Source organism: Desarmillaria tabescens, assembly GCF_030435595.1.
Source record: "Desarmillaria tabescens strain CCBAS 213 chromosome Unknown EV420scaffold_20, whole genome shotgun sequence".
NCBI lineage: Eukaryota > Fungi > Basidiomycota > Agaricomycetes > Agaricales > Physalacriaceae > Desarmillaria > Desarmillaria tabescens.
The window spans coordinates 689127-705971 of record NW_026848319.1 but is presented as its reverse complement, the minus strand read 5'-3'; the positions used below and the strand labels follow the sequence as shown (position 1 = coordinate 705971).

General features: G+C 48.6%; 6 protein-coding genes across 6 annotated transcripts; 3 read left to right on the top strand and 3 right to left on the bottom strand.

Annotated features, from left to right (window-relative positions):
- Positions 1–361: 361 nt before the first annotated feature.
- Positions 362–3905, bottom strand: EV420DRAFT_1547830 (transcription factor IIIC subunit delta N-term-domain-containing protein). Its single transcript, XM_060473364.1, has 15 exons — positions 3860–3905; positions 3589–3804; positions 3396–3531; positions 3257–3341; positions 3119–3203; positions 2976–3066; positions 2810–2915; positions 2654–2763; positions 2396–2598; positions 1938–2344; positions 1728–1873; positions 1403–1662; positions 1216–1345; positions 921–1160; positions 362–862 (listed from the first exon to the last, which is right to left on the bottom strand). The coding sequence occupies exons 2-15, from the start codon at positions 3715–3717 to the stop codon at positions 648–650; spliced, it is 2343 nt and encodes a 780-aa protein (XP_060330169.1). The 5' UTR covers positions 3718–3804; positions 3860–3905; the 3' UTR covers positions 362–647.
- Positions 3906–3974: 69 nt separating this feature from the next.
- On the top strand, positions 3975–4896 carry EV420DRAFT_1547824 (uncharacterized protein). The gene is made up of 5 exons (XM_060473363.1): positions 3975–4120; positions 4178–4286; positions 4347–4397; positions 4460–4644; positions 4685–4896. Exons 1-5 carry the CDS (start codon positions 4115–4117, stop codon positions 4859–4861), a joined length of 528 nt encoding a protein of 175 aa, XP_060330168.1. The 5' UTR covers positions 3975–4114; the 3' UTR covers positions 4862–4896.
- Positions 4897–6415, bottom strand: EV420DRAFT_1547820 (exosome complex exonuclease rrp4). Its single transcript, XM_060473362.1, has 8 exons — positions 6054–6415; positions 5898–5999; positions 5804–5831; positions 5640–5729; positions 5449–5583; positions 5242–5386; positions 5188–5213; positions 4897–5137 (listed from the first exon to the last, which is right to left on the bottom strand). The coding sequence occupies exons 1-8, from the start codon at positions 6221–6223 to the stop codon at positions 4937–4939; spliced, it is 897 nt and encodes a 298-aa protein (XP_060330167.1). The 5' UTR covers positions 6224–6415; the 3' UTR covers positions 4897–4936.
- Positions 6416–6685: 270 nt separating this feature from the next.
- Positions 6686–7810, bottom strand: EV420DRAFT_483389 (uncharacterized protein). Its single transcript, XM_060482333.1, has 3 exons — positions 7530–7810; positions 7339–7477; positions 6686–7282 (listed from the first exon to the last, which is right to left on the bottom strand). The coding sequence occupies exons 1-3, from the start codon at positions 7641–7643 to the stop codon at positions 6921–6923; spliced, it is 615 nt and encodes a 204-aa protein (XP_060330166.1). The 5' UTR covers positions 7644–7810; the 3' UTR covers positions 6686–6920.
- A 455-nt stretch (positions 7811–8265) lies between these two features.
- Positions 8266–9264, top strand: EV420DRAFT_1547811 (RNA-binding domain-containing protein). Its single transcript, XM_060473361.1, has 5 exons — positions 8266–8403; positions 8464–8514; positions 8588–8668; positions 8749–8885; positions 8944–9264. The coding sequence occupies exons 1-5, from the start codon at positions 8373–8375 to the stop codon at positions 9127–9129; spliced, it is 486 nt and encodes a 161-aa protein (XP_060330165.1). The 5' UTR covers positions 8266–8372; the 3' UTR covers positions 9130–9264.
- Positions 9265–10603, top strand: EV420DRAFT_1547809 (uncharacterized protein). The gene is made up of 5 exons (XM_060473360.1): positions 9265–9509; positions 9605–9652; positions 9743–10105; positions 10181–10229; positions 10286–10603. The coding sequence occupies exons 1-5, from the start codon at positions 9343–9345 to the stop codon at positions 10343–10345; spliced, it is 687 nt and encodes a 228-aa protein (XP_060330164.1). The 5' UTR covers positions 9265–9342; the 3' UTR covers positions 10346–10603.
- The last annotated feature ends 6242 nt before the right edge of the window (positions 10604–16845 follow it).

The following is a 16845-nucleotide window of genomic DNA, read 5'->3' as shown; positions in this document are numbered from 1 at the left end:
CTCCAGACTCCTTCCAGTGATATACACGGTCTCCGGATCTTCCGAACGGTCTGTACTAGTCCATTTGTTACGCACTGAAACCGACGCGGAGGTACCTAGCCGCCGTCCGGGCCTTTTTCTTAAGCTTCCGCAAAACAGCACCCGTTGGCTAATGGCAGTCGCAGCCACATCATTTTTACACGCCACGGATGTATGTTGTATTACATGCGCGCCCTGGTTGCAGTCCTTACGGCCCCAGGATACCCGGAGCGGCCATAACTGAATGATATTCATCGTAAGAACATCCGGAGACTGATAGACGGTTCGCACGTCTCCCGAAGGAGAAGATACGACCTAGCTTCATGCGTACCTTGACGCTGATGGCTGAGTTAAAAGAGTCTATAGTTGTAATGGTGGAGTGGTGTCGCCACTGCCATGATCATGTACCGCAGTAGTAAGAGTCAATCCAACTCACTAAGGTTCAACCGTGTAAGTAGAGTGTATAGCGATAAAGTGGCGATAGCTACTACCATCACTGATATATAATATAGAGTTCATAGGGTTGTTACAACGCTTGACACAACATCTAAGTAGAAACAAGATCGACAAGGAATGATAATCACCAAACAATAAGAACATAGTATCCCAAACAATAACTCAATGAAGCTTCAAACTATAGAGACAAAATTATTACCACAATACAAACATCGTTTGCAGGCCTCGAGGAGCTCTTCAACCACCCAACTTTGCGCCATCGGCGGTAGCCAATTTAGCTTGGCTGATCTACTCTGACGAGAAAGGGGAAGAAAGCTCTTACGTTTGCAGCCGATACAGGACCGAACCATGGGTGTTGCCATAATGAAAGATGTAATAGTACAGCAATCTGGTGAAGCGAAATATTGTCAACGCAAAACATTAAAGCATATATCGCAGCAATTTACCCCATAGGTGGCCGTTCGGACAGGCTGGGTGTGCTGTTGATGTCGTGTCGAGTTCTTCACCACAGGCAGGACATGGTTCCGTCATCGCTACTTCTCCCTGTAAACACGCACGGTCGATAATAGGTGGTTGTATAGCACCGATCGCATTCATCAAGTCCCGTGCAGCGCATTGAACGGACGGAGGAGAATCAGCCAATGATGATAGATAGATAACCCTCCGGACGAAAGGCATATCATTGGCTACAAAGTTTTTGCGTCATGACATGGCTCCACGGCAGTCAACGAACACGCGTACCAATCAGGACGGGAACCACAGCGTGTAAGTGTCGAAGCAAACCCCACATCGTCATGTGGGATATCATTTTGCAAATTAATTCTCCAACTTTGATACATTCCGTCCTTCCGGAGGGGGTCCCAATGCATCTCTGGCAACGATGAGAACGGAGACAAGTTAATCGGACATGGTAAATGAATGGACTAACCGACAATGCTTCCGTAACGTAGAGGCGCAATCTAAGCGATAGCAGTTTATCACACCCAAAGAGGCTTCTCGCAAGGCTATTCCGGAATTTACCTCTCAGTTTCTCACTTAATCCTTCCGACCAAAGAGGAAAGTGACGCTGAGATGGACACGAGACAGGCAGGGACCGCAGGAAGTTGAGAATATTAGCGTGTAGGTCGGGGAGTTCACTTAGCCATAGAAACACGGGTCGAAGGAGATGGGACGGTGTTACGCCGTAAGCTAGATAGAATTCCAAACGTCATTCAACGCACGGACGGTGTTTATACCGAACAGCAAGCACGCACCGCTTTTGGAGGTAGTAAGTATTTCCTTGAGCTCATGGAAAAATGCATCTGCAGTCCTGTCCATGTGCCTGGTGAGACGAGCGGCGATCAAGACAGCATCGCGTCGCGCTTCAATCTTCCAACTCAAATCCGCGGGTCGGAAGGACCTAGGATAGAACAAGCAATCAAAAACGTGTCCGAGTAGTGATGGTCTCAACCTGCGAGACATACTGTTGAGTCCAAAGCAAAGTCGTGGCCCCGTCGAAAGATATCAAGCCGCTAGTCAAGTTTACGTCACTATTCGTTACTTCCTCCTGCTCAATTCCTTCGACTGTTCCAACGAATATACGACGAACAGCTTCCGACATACATTGACTGCTGACAAGCGATGGTGACTCGGGAGCCCACTCCGGGTCGACAAAAAACTTGTGTATTACTCGCATCGTTCCATCGAAGAGACTAACCAGGAGAACATCGTTTTGCGGGATGTACACGATGCCCGTAACGGGATGAAGCTCCGATGAACCCACGGACAAGACATGCGGGCATATCATCAGGGTACGCGTGCCCGACCATGAACACATTGACAGTTTACACCATAAGTCAATTGCCCCAGGTCTACACCTGACAAGTATCATCTAATCGGCCATGAACATCCACGTCAATTCATTCAACAAGAAAACGCCGACTTTTTCTTGGGATGTGATCCATTCCAGCGCTGTCGTACCGCCTTGATCCGCCGAGAATATTCCTTGGGCGGCTTCGAAAGCAGTGTCTACGACGTATTCGGGCTCAAAGGTCCCGCAATCTTTGGCGGCAAGCTGTGCCATCAAATGTATTTTGATAAGTCCGACCGAGCCATCAGACGTGCTATACGCGAGTAGGCCGCCGCCTACGAGCCGTCAGACCTCTCGGTGTCTATTTTATGGTTTAGTCAAAGTACCTACATTGAGAATCGCCTTCATACACCCACGAGCTGAAGGCAAGATGAGTCACCCATTTTTCGGACACTCTGAGAGTCCCAATATGACGCAACGATGCTAATTTCCCATCAAATCTACGAAACATGTCAAGGACATAACCCTCCGGTAACACACTCTTACCTCAACAAACACACAGTGCCTGAGCGTGACCCAGCAGCGAGAAGAGAAGCATCTATACAAGGAGCTGGGGTTATGGCGAAGTCCGCTTGACTTGACCAAGCAATACCTAATGCGGGGTGCAATGAGCTTGTCAAACTATTTTCCATTTCTCCGTAAACCTACTCACTGGTTATTTGTGCCTGAAGGAGTTGGGGCAGCCCTGTCGCGGGCACCCCATTGGAAACCAGATCGACCAGAAATGGCGTAGTGTCAAAGACCTGAAGTTTGTGTCAAATTCATCGGAGGGCGGTGAAATCTCACGACACCCGCCTTGATCCATTCTCCCTGGATGGAATTCTTTGATGCTGACCATAAAGACAGATCCATGTTGGAGCTAAGCACGGCGGCCACACTCCTGAGGGCGCAGGTCAACGTAAAAATTAAATTGAACCGATCCAGCGGGCGCACCCTCCGTCTTCTGTGACATAACTGGGGGAGCATGCAACGTCCTTGACGTGAAAATCGAAAGATCCAAGAGAGAGAGCGGCCCATTCTGAATTGAAGTTGCAGTTCCATTTCATGTTGTCAAATGATAATAAGTTAATACCTTGGGAGCCGGCGGACCAGTCGCGGAGATCTGTCTTCTGAAGACTTATAATCGTCCGGGACCATCGTAAGGTGCCTGCCGCTTCTTTGTCACATCGAATGTTACAGCCGGGGTGAATACCAGCGTGATGAGGAGTCTAAGAGGAAATGGAGATAAAACAGGAAGGAGCAGGTAATAATAAGTATATACTAACCAAGATGTGCACAATGGAGTTTGATACGAAGAAAACTTGGCCATCAGCGGACCACTGGAGACACGTCGACGACGGCCTTGATTTCACAGATGGGAGGCGGAGAGACGAGAGGAGTAGCGGGTTAGCCATCCTACCCGATATTATGATATCAGATTTACGGAATCAAAACGGAGCCGATCTGTTTTCGTAATTTCCAACGAGTTTCCGAACCCTCGCCTGGGGAAATAGGGAGTGAGTGGTACGTTCATAATGGAGTAAGTAATGGGCGTACCTTTTGTTCCCCTCATGCAGCCGCAAAATCCAACCTTTTGCCTGTTTATTGGCACGCAAAGATCGACGAAAATAATTTATGCAGTAGGTGGTCTATTTTAGTTCAGACTCCGATGACGGACTTTGTATCTCACAGTCGCCACGACCACCATCTTGAAGGCAAAGGCACCCTCGAATTCTGCCGTCGAGCGCGTATCACGCGTAGAAAGGCACACGGCTATCCTTCATCTCATGATTACACGTACTTGAACGCGCGATGACAGTCAGGACATGATCTACCTTTTAATGAACCTGAAACTGATCCTTGTCTACGCGTCAGGACTTGACTTTTTGTTATCTGCACATGACCGAATATGAACTGAGGGTCCTCGATACAATAGAGTCCAAAGAGTACATTTCGACTGATCTCTTGGAGCTCGAGAGTCGTGGTGCGCCTATTTTTTACACTTGTAGTAATGGAATCGTGTGGTTAAAAACTTTGGATGCAGAAGTTGATATTCCGGATCATATGCTCCCTCCAAATCCCGATGAACATGATAGTTAGTGTTATCCTCGTTAGGTATTTCTTCTCGGGCAACCTTTGTGACCGACGTATCCCTAGAACTCCCGTCGCATACCCATCCGTCCTATCCATACGGAAACCCTACGAGACTCAATCATCCTGCTGCCCAACAAAGAGTCATACACGATGCCACGGCACGCTCCGTTCTCCTTGGCATGAGCTCTGCTGGTGGAGGACTAGATGCGTTGAAGTGGAAAGAGCTGGCGCTGTCTGAATTGCTGCCAGTTGATGCGGCAAAAGAAGAGGCTGAACAAGCCTCAGAAGCTAGGAAAATGGCGAAGCGGAGCCTCAGCTAACAATCCACCACCTCAATACGAACAAACTCCAATGATAATCGCTGCTGGTCCTCCAGAGGAGGAGGAGGACGAAGATGAGGAGGATGAGGAGGAAGAAGAAGACGAGGACGAGGAAGAAGAAGACGAGGAAGACGAGGAGGAATGAGGAAGAAAGTGACGAGGACGAAGAATAATCATCATCATTTCGCGTGTACACTTGAATATTACATTGCCTATGTAATCAGCCTCCAGCGGTGACACTCGCTACGAGAGCGTCACCGATGTCCTCTTGCAAAAGGTCTTTTACGCCACTCTCCTGCTCCACGACCCATTCATACGCCTTCAACAAGATGATATCAGACAAGGGAATAAATCGTGTTGCTAGTACGCGAATGATGTTAGTAACACGGGATATGGCAATTCGCGTAAAGTCATCAATAACCTGGGTCAGTTCACGTCAGGTGAATTTTTCGTTCGAGACAATAAGCTTACATCGTTTTGGTTTGAATACACGGCCTCTGCATCGAAATCCTTCCTCTCCCTCACGATCACTCTGCTTCACATGTTTGCTTACCCAGATATATCCATTGAGGCCCAGGATGAGGTCTACGCCGCACGGCAGCGTGATGAAATGCGATTTCAGCCGACGAACTAAAATTGGAGGCACGACCACAAGCTGTCCATTGCGTAACTGATCTCGTCAAAGCGGTTGTCAGCAGCTTGATAATAAAATCAGAAAAAAATAATGGTCACCTTGCCATAGCTTAGAGACCTTGTGTGTAGCGACATGGATCCATCGCCGAAGAACGCTTGCACTTCTGCTACCAAGAGATCGCCTTCCTCGAAGAAAGTACGCATCTGCAACTCGTCACTTTCCAGCTTCCGCCGCTAAAGACCGAAAGGTGTTAGGTTTTCACCGCTGCCTGGGAGATGACTGTACTTACCTGTACGCCTCCGGGCAAGTTCACAGACGATAGCATAAGGACCGCATCCTGTCGGGAATTGGCATCCACCTTCCAGCGTCTAGGTTGCACCTATAGAACATTCTCTAGTCCGAACAATGATGGACAGAACAGAGTCAAGACCGACCTCAGGTGATTCTCCCCACGACAAGATCACCAACTTCGGCATTGTATCTGTTCCAAAAAAGTTACCATCAGCACTCATATACTTTTTCTCTCAAGGTAGTGAGTGGCCCAAACCTTGTCCGGACGGCTCGAACCGTGACCAATTTATTGACACGTTCAATAGTGCCTGCGACGGACGCAATGACCTCTTCGTTCTCCACATATGTCCCATGACCCCTAGCTGTAGACGTTGGACGTCAAAAGTCATAGGCGGGTGGGAATGGATCTCACCGCATGTAGTCTTGTGCAGACGTTAGTGGCTCTCCAGGACATGTCAGCTTTGATCCGCCTGAATCAAAGTCCTCGTCACCATCGAGATCTATATCCATATCCGTATCATCAGAACGGCTCCCGCCTCCTACGAAATCAGGTTGCAGGGGAAAAGAACTGAATAAAATCATATTGTCTTTTGAGAAAAAAGTCGAAGCGTGATGGGGGACCCGGTGGACGTGCGAGCGGCGTGGGTACAGAGGATAAGCGGGGATGTGTTAGCGGGTTGTCTTGACGAATGTTGGTTGACTACGCTTGCTACGGTGGTACCGTTAGTAAACTTGGGATTTGGTGATGAGAGGCAGGAGGCGAAAAAGTCAAAACCACGTGTTGACGGCAGAGCGGCAATGTCGGTTTGAACCGTGGCAATTGCTGCCTTCCTTCTGTCTAGCTCGTTTCTCGCCCTACGTATTCAATTAAACCTCCCTTCTCAGCCTGATGCCACTTACCATTCTCGACCAGAGAAGGAGATCACCGATCACAGACGCGTATGGTAGGCACTCACTCAATAACTGTGATTTTCTTTCCCCTTTCCCACATACATTAGACAACACTGGTCGCATGGTTCTAGTCGTAAGTTCACGCGTTCTGACAGGTTACGATGTGCATTAGTGTTTCGTCTATTTTCTACTTATGAAACAGGCGGATAGATAAACGTGATGCGAGGATAGCGGGAGAGATCGATAACAATAAGTATGCTACAGAAAAAGATATGTACAAGAAGGAAGATTGAAGGTGATGCCGCGATATCTACTCGAATAAATCGTGACACTGCATGTTTGATCAACATACAGTCCTGTAATAGATGTAGACGGCACTCACACTTTTTTACTTGTAAGCGAGAAAATAAGCCGACAGTGCTGGAAGGTCATTAGAACCTGCATCAGCGTAGCCCTGCCTCCGAGATCCATTGAATTTTAAGACGATGACTGCTCCGCACCACGCCTTGGGAGCAGCACCAGATGTTATATGGTAGATGGCGCGATTTACAGGAGATGATTTTTGGAGGGCAGTAGGGGAGTACCAGAGATGCAAAGGGAATCTCAACGGTTCGCCATTTAAACCCTGGGTGAGAACGATGCCTTCTGAGAGGCCATCAGGGAAGTGATTGTGTACCATAGGGACCGGGCAGATGCCCTCCGTAGGCTTATGTGACGGCCGGCAAGTCACAGAGATTATTCGTGGACGCTCTTTGGGGGCTGATTAGTCGGGCATCATACACATATTAATAGAAGGCAGGGCTCACCCTCCACCGGGTCAAATAGAATCGCAGAGACAGTTATATACTGTGGCTCTGCTGGAGGTGGTGTCGCGATCATGTTCAAGCTGTAACCGCCGGATGCGTTCTGGGCCGGCATGCATTCTTTCCGATGTCGGGGCCAGTCCTGTGAAGACGCGTAAGGAGAGACGAAGGATGGGTTGAATGTGTGGGCGCACACTATTGAGATGTTCGGGTGTGCAATACCAGGCACTTTGGCAACGGCTGCACCACATAGAAGTGGGCCGGCAGCATAGGGTGCACGGGTGGTTGATCAGTGGCACAGCGTGCATTGGGAATTATAGTACGAGAAGTAAGACGGAATACGAAGGGAGAGGACGATGGACGGTCAGTTGTAGAGGAGGAGTATTTAAACAGTTTCGCAGCGGGTATGTCCGCTTAAAGGGATTGATAAAAACCTTGTGACAAGAATTTGAAGAAAAGGCTACAAGGATGTTTTCGGTCACGCCCTTTTGCTGCCAAATCTTGATCAAAGAGGCGATGTTTCCCAAATAAAATAGGTCAGGCACGTCATAATAACGGAGGAAACGCTTACTGCCCGTCCACGATTCAGATCAAAAATGAACGAACTGTGCCCTGCATCAGTTTGTAATGAGCCGTAATCTGGATGCAGCCGCCGTGGAGGAATCCCAGCCGCCAGCCATCTCACCCATCGCTATTGTGGCCGGCTATTCGAAAACGGAAACGTCGTGGGATTGACTCGTGGCAAACTAAACATTTTTGGATTCTAAGCAAGAGTGCAAGAAAGAAAAGGGGAACAAGCTTTCAAGCTTTGAGATCGCCGTGGAATTCAAGTAGCTAGAAAGATCACTGCGAACTGGTTCTATCAGAACTGAATTTGTCCAGATCTCGGAATCTGTGCCCGTTTTGAGCAAGAGCAACGTGGTCTACCTGACATAACCAGGACCCCGGAACTTGTCGCCGCCCGGTCTCGGAAGTCTGCCGAGAGCCCTGTCCTGATGTGACTAAGTGTGACAGCTCGCCGCGTCTTTTACACCACCATGTCCGACGATGAAATGAACATTGACGAGGGTATGTCCGTCTGTTATTTTTTCGCCAGTCTATATGACATCCTAACTTTTGTTTTTTCAGTCGCTGCGGGGGGAGCCGTTAGGAGGAGAGGTCGTGGCTTCCAAAACACGGGTGTGTGGTTTGAATACTACCGATTGCATTGGTTTACTCATTGTTCGTTTCCCTTCTATTTCTTCGCTTGCAGGCGGCAACGAGGGCACGGTGACTGCTGAACCCACATATGACCGGGTCGAATCCAAAGATTCCGATACCAGGGCCGCGCGTTGTGAGTCTTCACTTGGATTTTATATCTTCGAAACGTGTTGATGAATTTCCCCCGTTCTCTCCCCGGACGCAATTATATAGCGGTTGAAGGCTGGATTGTTCTAGTGACAAATGTTCACGAGGAAGCGACTGAAGAGGACGTCACCGACAAGTTCGCAGAATTCGGAGAGATTAAAAACCTGCACCTTAACCTAGATAGGCGGACAGGGTATGTCAAGGTGAGATATCCGAGTTTTGCAGTGCTCTTCAGATCGTAATAATTGCTTGTTTCTGCAGGGGTATGCATTGGTGGAATACGAGACGATGGCTGAGGCGCAGGCGGCTATCGATGGTGCATCTGGTACCACCCTGCTGGAGCAGACAATACAGTGTGACTTCGCATTCGTTCGACCACCACCGTCCGGTCCGAAAAAAGGCAGAGGCCCTCGTGGACGCAGCGCAAGTCCAAACAGAAGGCGATGACCACGTATCTTTGTAGCATCTTATATTTCCTCGCCTTGTACACCAATATATTACTTGTTACTCAACTGCTACATTTCGGAACGTTTTCTGTCTGTAGCCTATCACTGTCAGTGATGCGACCCGTCGTGACATTACTATTCGCTCAGCTTGACACGGCCGGCAGTTATTTCCCACGGTGCCTCTTCAACAAACTTCATCACAGACAGAGACATTATGGCTAGAGCTGTCTCTCCCTCTGCTTCCGATAGCCAAGACGACGAGCGTGGTGCATCATCCAAGAAAAGAAAAGATGAACCTGAAGAGGATGGTGAAGGAGAAGAAGAAGACGGAGAAGAGGAAGAATATGAGATTGAAAAAATTGTCCAGGCCAAGCGCGGGGTGTTTCCAGATGTAAGCATCGCGATAAAATGATACATCGTACATCATACTTATCTGAAAATCAAGGGCCGAATGGGGGTTATTTGGTCAAATGGAGAGGTTATGCTGACGAGCACAACTCGTGGGTTGACGAAACTGATGCCGCGTTCGTGTTCCACCCTTTGCCTCATGCCCTCGTTCTAATTCTTTTTCACACAGAAATGCGCAAGACCTAATCGATGCCTTCTGGAAGAAGAACTGAGAAAAAGAGCGCGTCTAAGACATCTGGGCGTAAGCCTCGAAAATCGACTGAGGTTCCCGAGGAAGAGAGTGCCTCTGCGCCGCCAAAGAAACGCGGCAGGAAACCTCAGTCTGAGCGCGGCGCGACTGTTGAGGACGAGGAGGATGTAAGGACGACAAAAAAGTCGCGCAAGTCGGGTGGAGGCAAAAAGCACTCTCAGCCTCCTCCAGATAACGAAGATATTGTCATGGAAGAGGGATCGCCTATTGGCGATATGTCCCAGTATGAAAACCTGGACAGCTGGGAGCATCTTGTGGATACGGTCACGACAGTTGAGCAGGATCAGACTGATAAGCTGTTATGGGTATACTTTTCTTTGTGAGTTTTGTTTTATCTTGCTTTTTCCCAAGTTAGTGTTCATTGATGGTTGTGCATAGGCGATCTAGCGGAGAGACGCGTGAGGGCTCAGTCTACAGCTTGCCGAGAGAAATTTCCTCAGAAGGTATGTACTCGCCGTCTCGGTCCGGGGCGTCAATGTCGTTGACACAATCTATATAGCTCCTAGATTTCTATGAGCAGCATCTCAAGTGGACTGAGGCAGAGGCAGACACGAACTAGACCAGTGACGTTATACTCCATTTTTCTGCCATCCCCGCTACCCATCATTCTTTTTCATCTTGTAATCTCCGATTTCCGTCCGGACTGCTTTATCTTTCTTTCTTGATAGTGTGTGTATACAGTCTGCGACCAATTTATTTGTCCATTGTCTCAATGTGAATGCAAGGCAGTCCCTGAATAAGCAGATAATTTTGATGATGGGATGATGATGTTCATGATCTAGCTGATGTCTTTTCCAATGGCGGGATGCAGGTGGTGTATAACGCAAGCTGCCCCCCGCCACCTCCTCCCTTTGAACAGATAGGATCTCGCTTCAACAAAGGCCCCCTGCAGGTACCAACATCGGACTGCGTACTGTTGAACGTTAAGGATATAGTATTGGTATTAACAACGGGGTAAAAACGCGCTCTCGATCGTGTTGAGTGGAATCTCGGCGCCAGTGGCGGTTTGGGTTGTTTGAAGATACGTACGTAAAAGATATGTAGGCCACGTAACATGTCCGCCTATCTCGGGATAGGTCCAATAGAGCGGAGGGTGGGCAGGTCGAGGAACAGTGGACTTGGCGAGTTGTCACGATCATTCCTTCGCGGCAAGGCAAGCTAAGAGCCTGCCGTCACCTGGCTTCTAGTTATTTTGCAGCTTGAACATAGCAAGTTTTCTGGGACCCCCTCGTCCCTCACTCAAACTACACACCACGTCCAATAATTCGTACTAGCTAGAAGGGGTTGCTCTGGATCTTTTTTATTATCATTTTTTCTTCCCACTCGTTTTAAATACTTGGCGTACTAGCAACGGCAGGCTCTCTCTTCCCCTCACATAGTAATCAGACCGTCGGAGAGAAAGACAATGATCCGCCTCCCATTGAAAGTCGGAGATTAGGAAACAATTAAAAATCTCGTCAGACCTGGACTTCCGGGGTATGTAGTGGGCTACACAGTTGTTGTTATCAGAGTTTTGACTTCAGCTTGAGGCGTCCCTGCTCGAATACATAAGAGGGATGCAGAATTAACATTGGCAAGGCCTGACGTTGGAAGACAGCGGCACTGCGAAGGTGTATGCCGTCAATTACGAGTTGAAAGAGCGGGCACATGGATTCATACTACCGTATCAGTTCCTGGGATGGTAATAAATTTCGAATGCATAATAGCGACCCAAGGTCGCGCATCTGTGAGAACTTGGACAGGCGTATGGAAAGAAGCTATTTACAGGTTCTTACTTACCTTCTTGGTCAATTTCATCCGACTTGATGGTGAAGCGTCCCTCCCTTGATAATCAGTCTTACCTAGCACCAAGCGCGCGTTGATTTTTGACTCGAAAGATTGGAAAAAGGTGGGCACATTTAGAAGCGTGGTTGGGCATCTATCAGTGTCATGATTTGTAGCACAGCTATCGGAGGAGATTAGAATGCCTGCTTCCCTGAACGATTGATTCCAAGTGTTACCCGGACCGGTCTTCCTTAGACTATATGTAAGTGTTCTCGTACCACCAAAAACTCAATTTAACAAGCACTGAGCTATAATTAACCAGTCTACAATCGTTCTGTGGGAAAGTCCCAGATATTATATGATTGGTATATTCGAACCAGTTGTTACAGCCTGAGTGCCTAGTACGCTGGTCCAGATGCATGCAGCACATGCAGGGAGGTTAATCATCATGGTCGACCACGGCATAACACGCACGTTGAACAAAGAGTGAGGTGAAGGATAAGGATATCAAAAGTGTGGCATTGATTGTGCCTCTCACAAATGAATGGAAGGGACCCATACTTTCAAACGGAGACATCTTAGTTGGCCGGACTAGATAGGCCGTATCGTATGAGCTTGACGAGAAGCTCGGTGTCTTCACTCCGACTCGCGCTGGCCCGACGCGAATGCAAAACCGACTGAAAGAGGCAATGTACGGAATCCACTTACGCCTGCCTTACTGAAATGCACCCGACGGCAGGGATAAACCGGAAACACGCGTACGAGGACGGCAAGCACAACAGCACCCCTTCCATCCCCCTACAAGGAAAACGCCGAATATTGCGATCGGTCACGAAGCGGATTCGCGGTAAGGTGACCATAAAGAGTTTAGCGCGTCTCCTCCCAACTCGGTCCTCTGCGTGAACACTCGGAAATAAACCTTCCTGAGAACCATATCCTAAAACAACCCCGATTTCGAGCCGTCAGCCACTGCTGTCCAGTGTAGGCAGGTTATATGAATGATTCTTGCCTGTCAAATTCGGAAACGATATCCAAGTCGCGAGGACTGAGTAGGATGTGGGAAGGAGTTAATTAAGTCTCATTGTATCGGGAGGGGTGGGCGGTCCAGGCTCTCAGGTTGTTACAGGCTGTTGCTGTAAATAAATGGATGCCGATCCTCCTCGATGGTTTGACCCTAGCGGGATTCCGGAAGTTCCCGCAAGCCCATTCAATGTAACGACTTGAGTCCCCATCATCATTCATGGATGATACTGGTAGAGTGCGAGCACCTACTTCCTCCCCTCCCCCTGCCACCCTCTACGGAGGCCGGTGTGTTACGTCCTTTTCCCATCGGCTCCAGAGAAAAACGTTAACGTTCGATGGAATCCGAGTTCCGAGTCGACTACTCGTCGGGAGAGGCGGGAGAAGGAAGGTATGGAGATTCAAGGGCACTTGGCCATCGGCTCCGAGCCATCCGTAGGGGTCTCTCCTTCCCAAAGCCTCATATCGGAGCAAAAATGCTACAGTTGTAGAGTTTTGTTCCGCTGAGAATAGAAGTACGAGGTACGAAACTCCCCAAGGTGACATGATCGAGACTCCCCTCCTGTTCGAATTCGAAAGCGCCACCTCTTATGGACTCGCAGACGGAAGGGCACAGCTGTGCATAAGAACAGAAAAACAGCCGAAGTGACGTTCGTGTTCAGTTCTTGTGTAACGTTGAATATCCGAGTTTTGATGGTGCCGATCGTAACGGGTCGTGAAGGGGGTGTTGAAGTTGAAACAATCGTTGAGTGACCCCCACCCTCCCCCCACGCATCGGAGCCGTGAGAGAGGGAGATCGCAACAAGGAACGGAATTACCGCAGCATCTGAAAAAAAACCAAAGCAGTTCCTGGAAACGCTCCGGTCAGCCCATTCACCCCGCCCGATTTGTGATCCCCGCCCAGTCGCGCATGCTCTTGCGAACCAGGAATCTTAGGCCTGCCGATCCATATCGCACGTCATATGCATCCAAAAAGTACCTGGAGAAGAAATTCGTCATAGTTGTGATACATGATCCCCGTTTATCGTCCATCATGATTTAGTGAGTGGCTTCTTGACTTCCCCTTGCACTTCTTGCCAAGATAAGATGCCGAATAATGTGTACCATTGCAAACAGAACATTTAGGCATCTGCATCCGGATTTTTCGGATGAAGGAAAAGAGTAGAGAGTTGTTTGGTCATGAACGAGCGCGGTCAACAAACCCGCTTGCATGCATGTTCCTGGAAACACAGCCCAACTCATTCCTGCCTATTCTGCGACGGAAGCGGTTCCTGAGATCAATGCTTCGTTCAAGCGTGCCCAGTTTTTGAGGCATGGGGAAACGAGGAATGGACGCTGAGTTTTTTTTTTTTCGTTCAGAGGCGGTGGGATTTGTTCGGCCTTGTTCGTTCGTTGTGACAGAATTTCCCAAAGCCAACATTGAGTTACAAGCATTCTCCAGGTCCAGATAATGAAGAGGTCTAGACATGATTTCAGAGAAGAAGGAACGATTCTGTGTTCGTGGATAATAGATATAGATGTCCGATGAACTTCCTCCTCATCACGCGCATAGGCACCAAAAAAAAGTCCCGGCGGCAGATACTTGTCGCTTCTGGCGTACTGGCGCGATCACGGGTTGTGTCTTTGGTGGTCCAGGTAAAGCGAAGAAGAACGGCCCTCATAAAATCCACGATCCGGGGGGGGGGGGGGGTATTGAATGGAGAGGATGTGTACACGTCCACGAGCCACATGCAATCCAGAACCTAACGCGCATGAGGAGCACCTAGCTGCGCGCCGAAGCTTATCTGATGGAAAGTGATAGTTGTAGGTTGCTGGGAGGACCGAGTGCGGAAGCAACAAAGCTTCACAGTGGTGATGAAAGAAGACGAAACAGAAAAGAGCCGTCGGTTGGGAGAGAGATCACGTAAGCAAAACAGATGGTTTGCTGTGTTCATCTTGAACCTGATGGTAGATATGACATTACGACGTAACAAGGGAGAAAGGTTGTGGCTGTTGTAATGGCTCAAGGAAATAGTCAGGAATGACGACGACCTGATGGAAAACAATGGCGATGGCGACTCGGACTTTGAACTACACCAATTTTACGCTGTAGAACCTAATTCCTGAGAAGCCGTAACAATGAGCGGCACGGCTGTACCAAAAACCGCAGAACCCATAGGGTTTTTGACAGAACCTATTGTGATGGGAAGGCACTGCACCTAACGTAACCGCTTGACATTGAACCTCATGGAAGAGAACGAAAATACACTAAGGATACGCAGAACTTTTCGAACTGCAAAGACGCCAAGATATTTTGGGCGGCCGCGACCAGGATACACCCCGAAAGATCCGGGATCTAGTATGTAGATGGAGCGGTATATCGCCCCTACCCCATGCCCCCTCCTACTCAAATATCACTTGACGAGTTTAAAGTTTTGAGTGGTCGGTCCCGATCATGTACGAAACGAACGGACGAATTCGTCATTGTCAAAGTTTCCCACGTGGTCGTAACGTGGCGTACATTTGACCTAGTCCACGTCTCTCCATTCCCATTTTTTTTCCTTCTCAACTATGACTGGCCTGTCAAATGTCACAAGATCGCAAAATTCGGATTCTTTATGAACCCGGAGTCAGACACGGGGGTTTTTGTCTTTATTTTCTCCGAATGATTTACAAGTAAAGTAGGATGATTGTTGGGGAACTGCCAGTCACCAGTGAAAGATACTATCTCACGACCGACAATTATCCTGGCGAAAAGGTCTAGAGCCTTTAAGTTTTGTGTGTGCATGGGGATATACTTATAAATGAATCTCAATCTTACAGGCCTGGGAGGGGATTGGTAACTTCCCCGCCGTTCGCAATACATTGTTAGAATGGCCAGGCTTGTCGGTTGGTTGTAAAATCCCACGACCAGAGTTATGGTTCGCCTATGTGTGGGATAATACCCAGCCATTGAGTTGATAGGTATCTCGACTCGAGAATCTACTAGTGCTCGCTGAGCCTAAGTCTCAGAGTCTCACGGTTTGACGCGACAAGGGCGCTAGCAACTTGCTGTGCAATTCATTTTGCCCTACCCGGCGGCAAACAACTCCGCCCGCATCATGATGTCGGGCTCGGAGAGATTTTTTTCCAGGGTGGATGTCCGTCATTGAACTGAAAGACGTAACAACATATAAACGGGGGAAAGAAAAGCACAAGCACGAGTTCGAGGTAGACCGGGCCGAAATTCCATATTCTCAGACTAACCGCCGAATATGCAAGCTCTAAAGGGTCGCGACAACGTCGAATATCCGTTGGTATCTATTTCTGAAAAGTGATATTTAGGCAGGCGAGTGTCTGATGACAGTTCGTTGATCCAGTTCAGACGTAAGACTTACGAGCTAATTAACCGCGCGCCGTCCCGCAACTCAGATGGTAGCACATGAGGGAGCATGGTCATTGAAGCAGGTCCATGAGATGATTAGACGTGACGATCAAGTACTCCGCAGTACGGCGTATTTTCTCTGACCAGTTCGGGCTCAAAGGGCGCCTTGATCTCACGGTCCCGTGTCAGATTGAGACCACACGACTAAATGACGCGAACGTACTGTTTCAGCAAGATGGAGAACAATCACCAAACTTATTCAACGGGAAGACTTAATCAATCACTGCAGACCTACAAAAATAACTGCGAAAGGCCAGTAAGTTTTCTTACACGTTCCATATTGAAAAAAGAAACCAATTACGCCAAGGTGGGAATTGAGGAGACGATGATTCATTCAGACGCATCTCACGTCTGAACCGCATGCTTCTTGACAGGTGAATTGCTCTATACGGGGCGTCGCCCGCGATCCCCCCTGGTCGAGATGGGGTCGGGCTCGATACATAAGTGGTCTTAGGCCTTGCAAAGGTTAAAATCATCGGGAGTCAGTATACGCGCGAAGGGGATTTTGATAGGTACGCGTTGTTTCTATTGAAGATCACACTCAGCTGGAGTCACGATCGAATGGTCCCGGGTCCTGGATTGCCGTCTTCAGCTTCGCAATGGTTAAAACCATAAGTCGAGGGAACTTGAAGGGGGGGGCTTGATAGGTACACAACCGTTACAGTGGGTTTCCATTGAAGATCATCATCACTACACGTGGATTGTCCGAGTCCGACTCGACTTGACAGCGCGATCAGTTGATATTCAGGGTGGCGTGTCCGAGTATAGTCCGTTCAGTTGTTGTCTTGTAGTAAGTATCTTGACATACTATTGCGAGGAGGGTAGGTATGAGTGCGTAACTTGGAGAGATCAATCCTCGCGTCAGTCTCTGT

Bases quoted from the DNA above. Each gene is read 5' to 3' on its own strand.
- EV420DRAFT_1547830 (XM_060473364.1), bottom strand. From the start codon at position 3,717: ATGGCTAACCCGCTACTCCTCTCGTCTCTCCGCCTCCCATCTGTGAAA. The intron at 3,532-3,588 runs GTTAGTATATAC...ATTTCCTCTTAG, and splicing joins ACTCCATTGTGCACATCTTG to ACTCCTCATCACGCTGGTAT. The intron at 2,599-2,653 runs GTAGGTACTTTG...GACGGCTCGTAG, and splicing joins GTATGAAGGCGATTCTCAAT to GCGGCGGCCTACTCGCGTAT.
- EV420DRAFT_1547824 (XM_060473363.1), top strand. The intron at 4,287-4,346 runs GTGCGCCTATTT...CTTTGGATGCAG, and splicing joins CTTGGAGCTCGAGAGTCGTG to AAGTTGATATTCCGGATCAT. The intron at 4,645-4,684 runs GTTGATGCGGCA...AAGCCTCAGAAG, and splicing joins CGCTGTCTGAATTGCTGCCA to CTAGGAAAATGGCGAAGCGG.
- EV420DRAFT_1547820 (XM_060473362.1), bottom strand. From the start codon at position 6,223: ATGATTTTATTCAGTTCTTTTCCCCTGCAACCTGATTTCGTAGGAGGC. The intron at 5,584-5,639 runs GTAAGTACAGTC...TTCGGTCTTTAG, and splicing joins ACTTGCCCGGAGGCGTACAG to CGGCGGAAGCTGGAAAGTGA. The intron at 5,387-5,448 runs GTGACCATTATT...TGACGAGATCAG, and splicing joins GGTCTCTAAGCTATGGCAAG to TTACGCAATGGACAGCTTGT.
- EV420DRAFT_483389 (XM_060482333.1), bottom strand. From the start codon at position 7,643: ATGCACGCTGTGCCACTGATCAACCACCCGTGCACCCTATGCTGCCGG. The intron at 7,478-7,529 runs GTGCGCCCACAC...GCGTCTTCACAG, and splicing joins CACCCGAACATCTCAATAGT to GACTGGCCCCGACATCGGAA. The intron at 7,283-7,338 runs GTGAGCCCTGCC...CAGCCCCCAAAG, and splicing joins TCTATTTGACCCGGTGGAGG to AGCGTCCACGAATAATCTCT.
- EV420DRAFT_1547811 (XM_060473361.1), top strand. From the start codon at position 8,373: ATGTCCGACGATGAAATGAACATTGACGAGG. The intron at 8,515-8,587 runs GTGTGTGGTTTG...CTTCGCTTGCAG, and splicing joins TCGTGGCTTCCAAAACACGG to GCGGCAACGAGGGCACGGTG. The intron at 8,886-8,943 runs GTGAGATATCCG...TTGTTTCTGCAG, and splicing joins GGCGGACAGGGTATGTCAAG to GGGTATGCATTGGTGGAATA.
- EV420DRAFT_1547809 (XM_060473360.1), top strand. From the start codon at position 9,343: ATGGCTAGAGCTGTCTCTCCCTCTGCTTCCGATAGCCAAGACGACGAG. The intron at 9,510-9,604 runs GTTTCCAGATGT...GGTCAAATGGAG, and splicing joins GTCCAGGCCAAGCGCGGGGT to AGGTTATGCTGACGAGCACA. The intron at 9,653-9,742 runs GTTCGTGTTCCA...TTCTGGAAGAAG, and splicing joins GTTGACGAAACTGATGCCGC to AACTGAGAAAAAGAGCGCGT.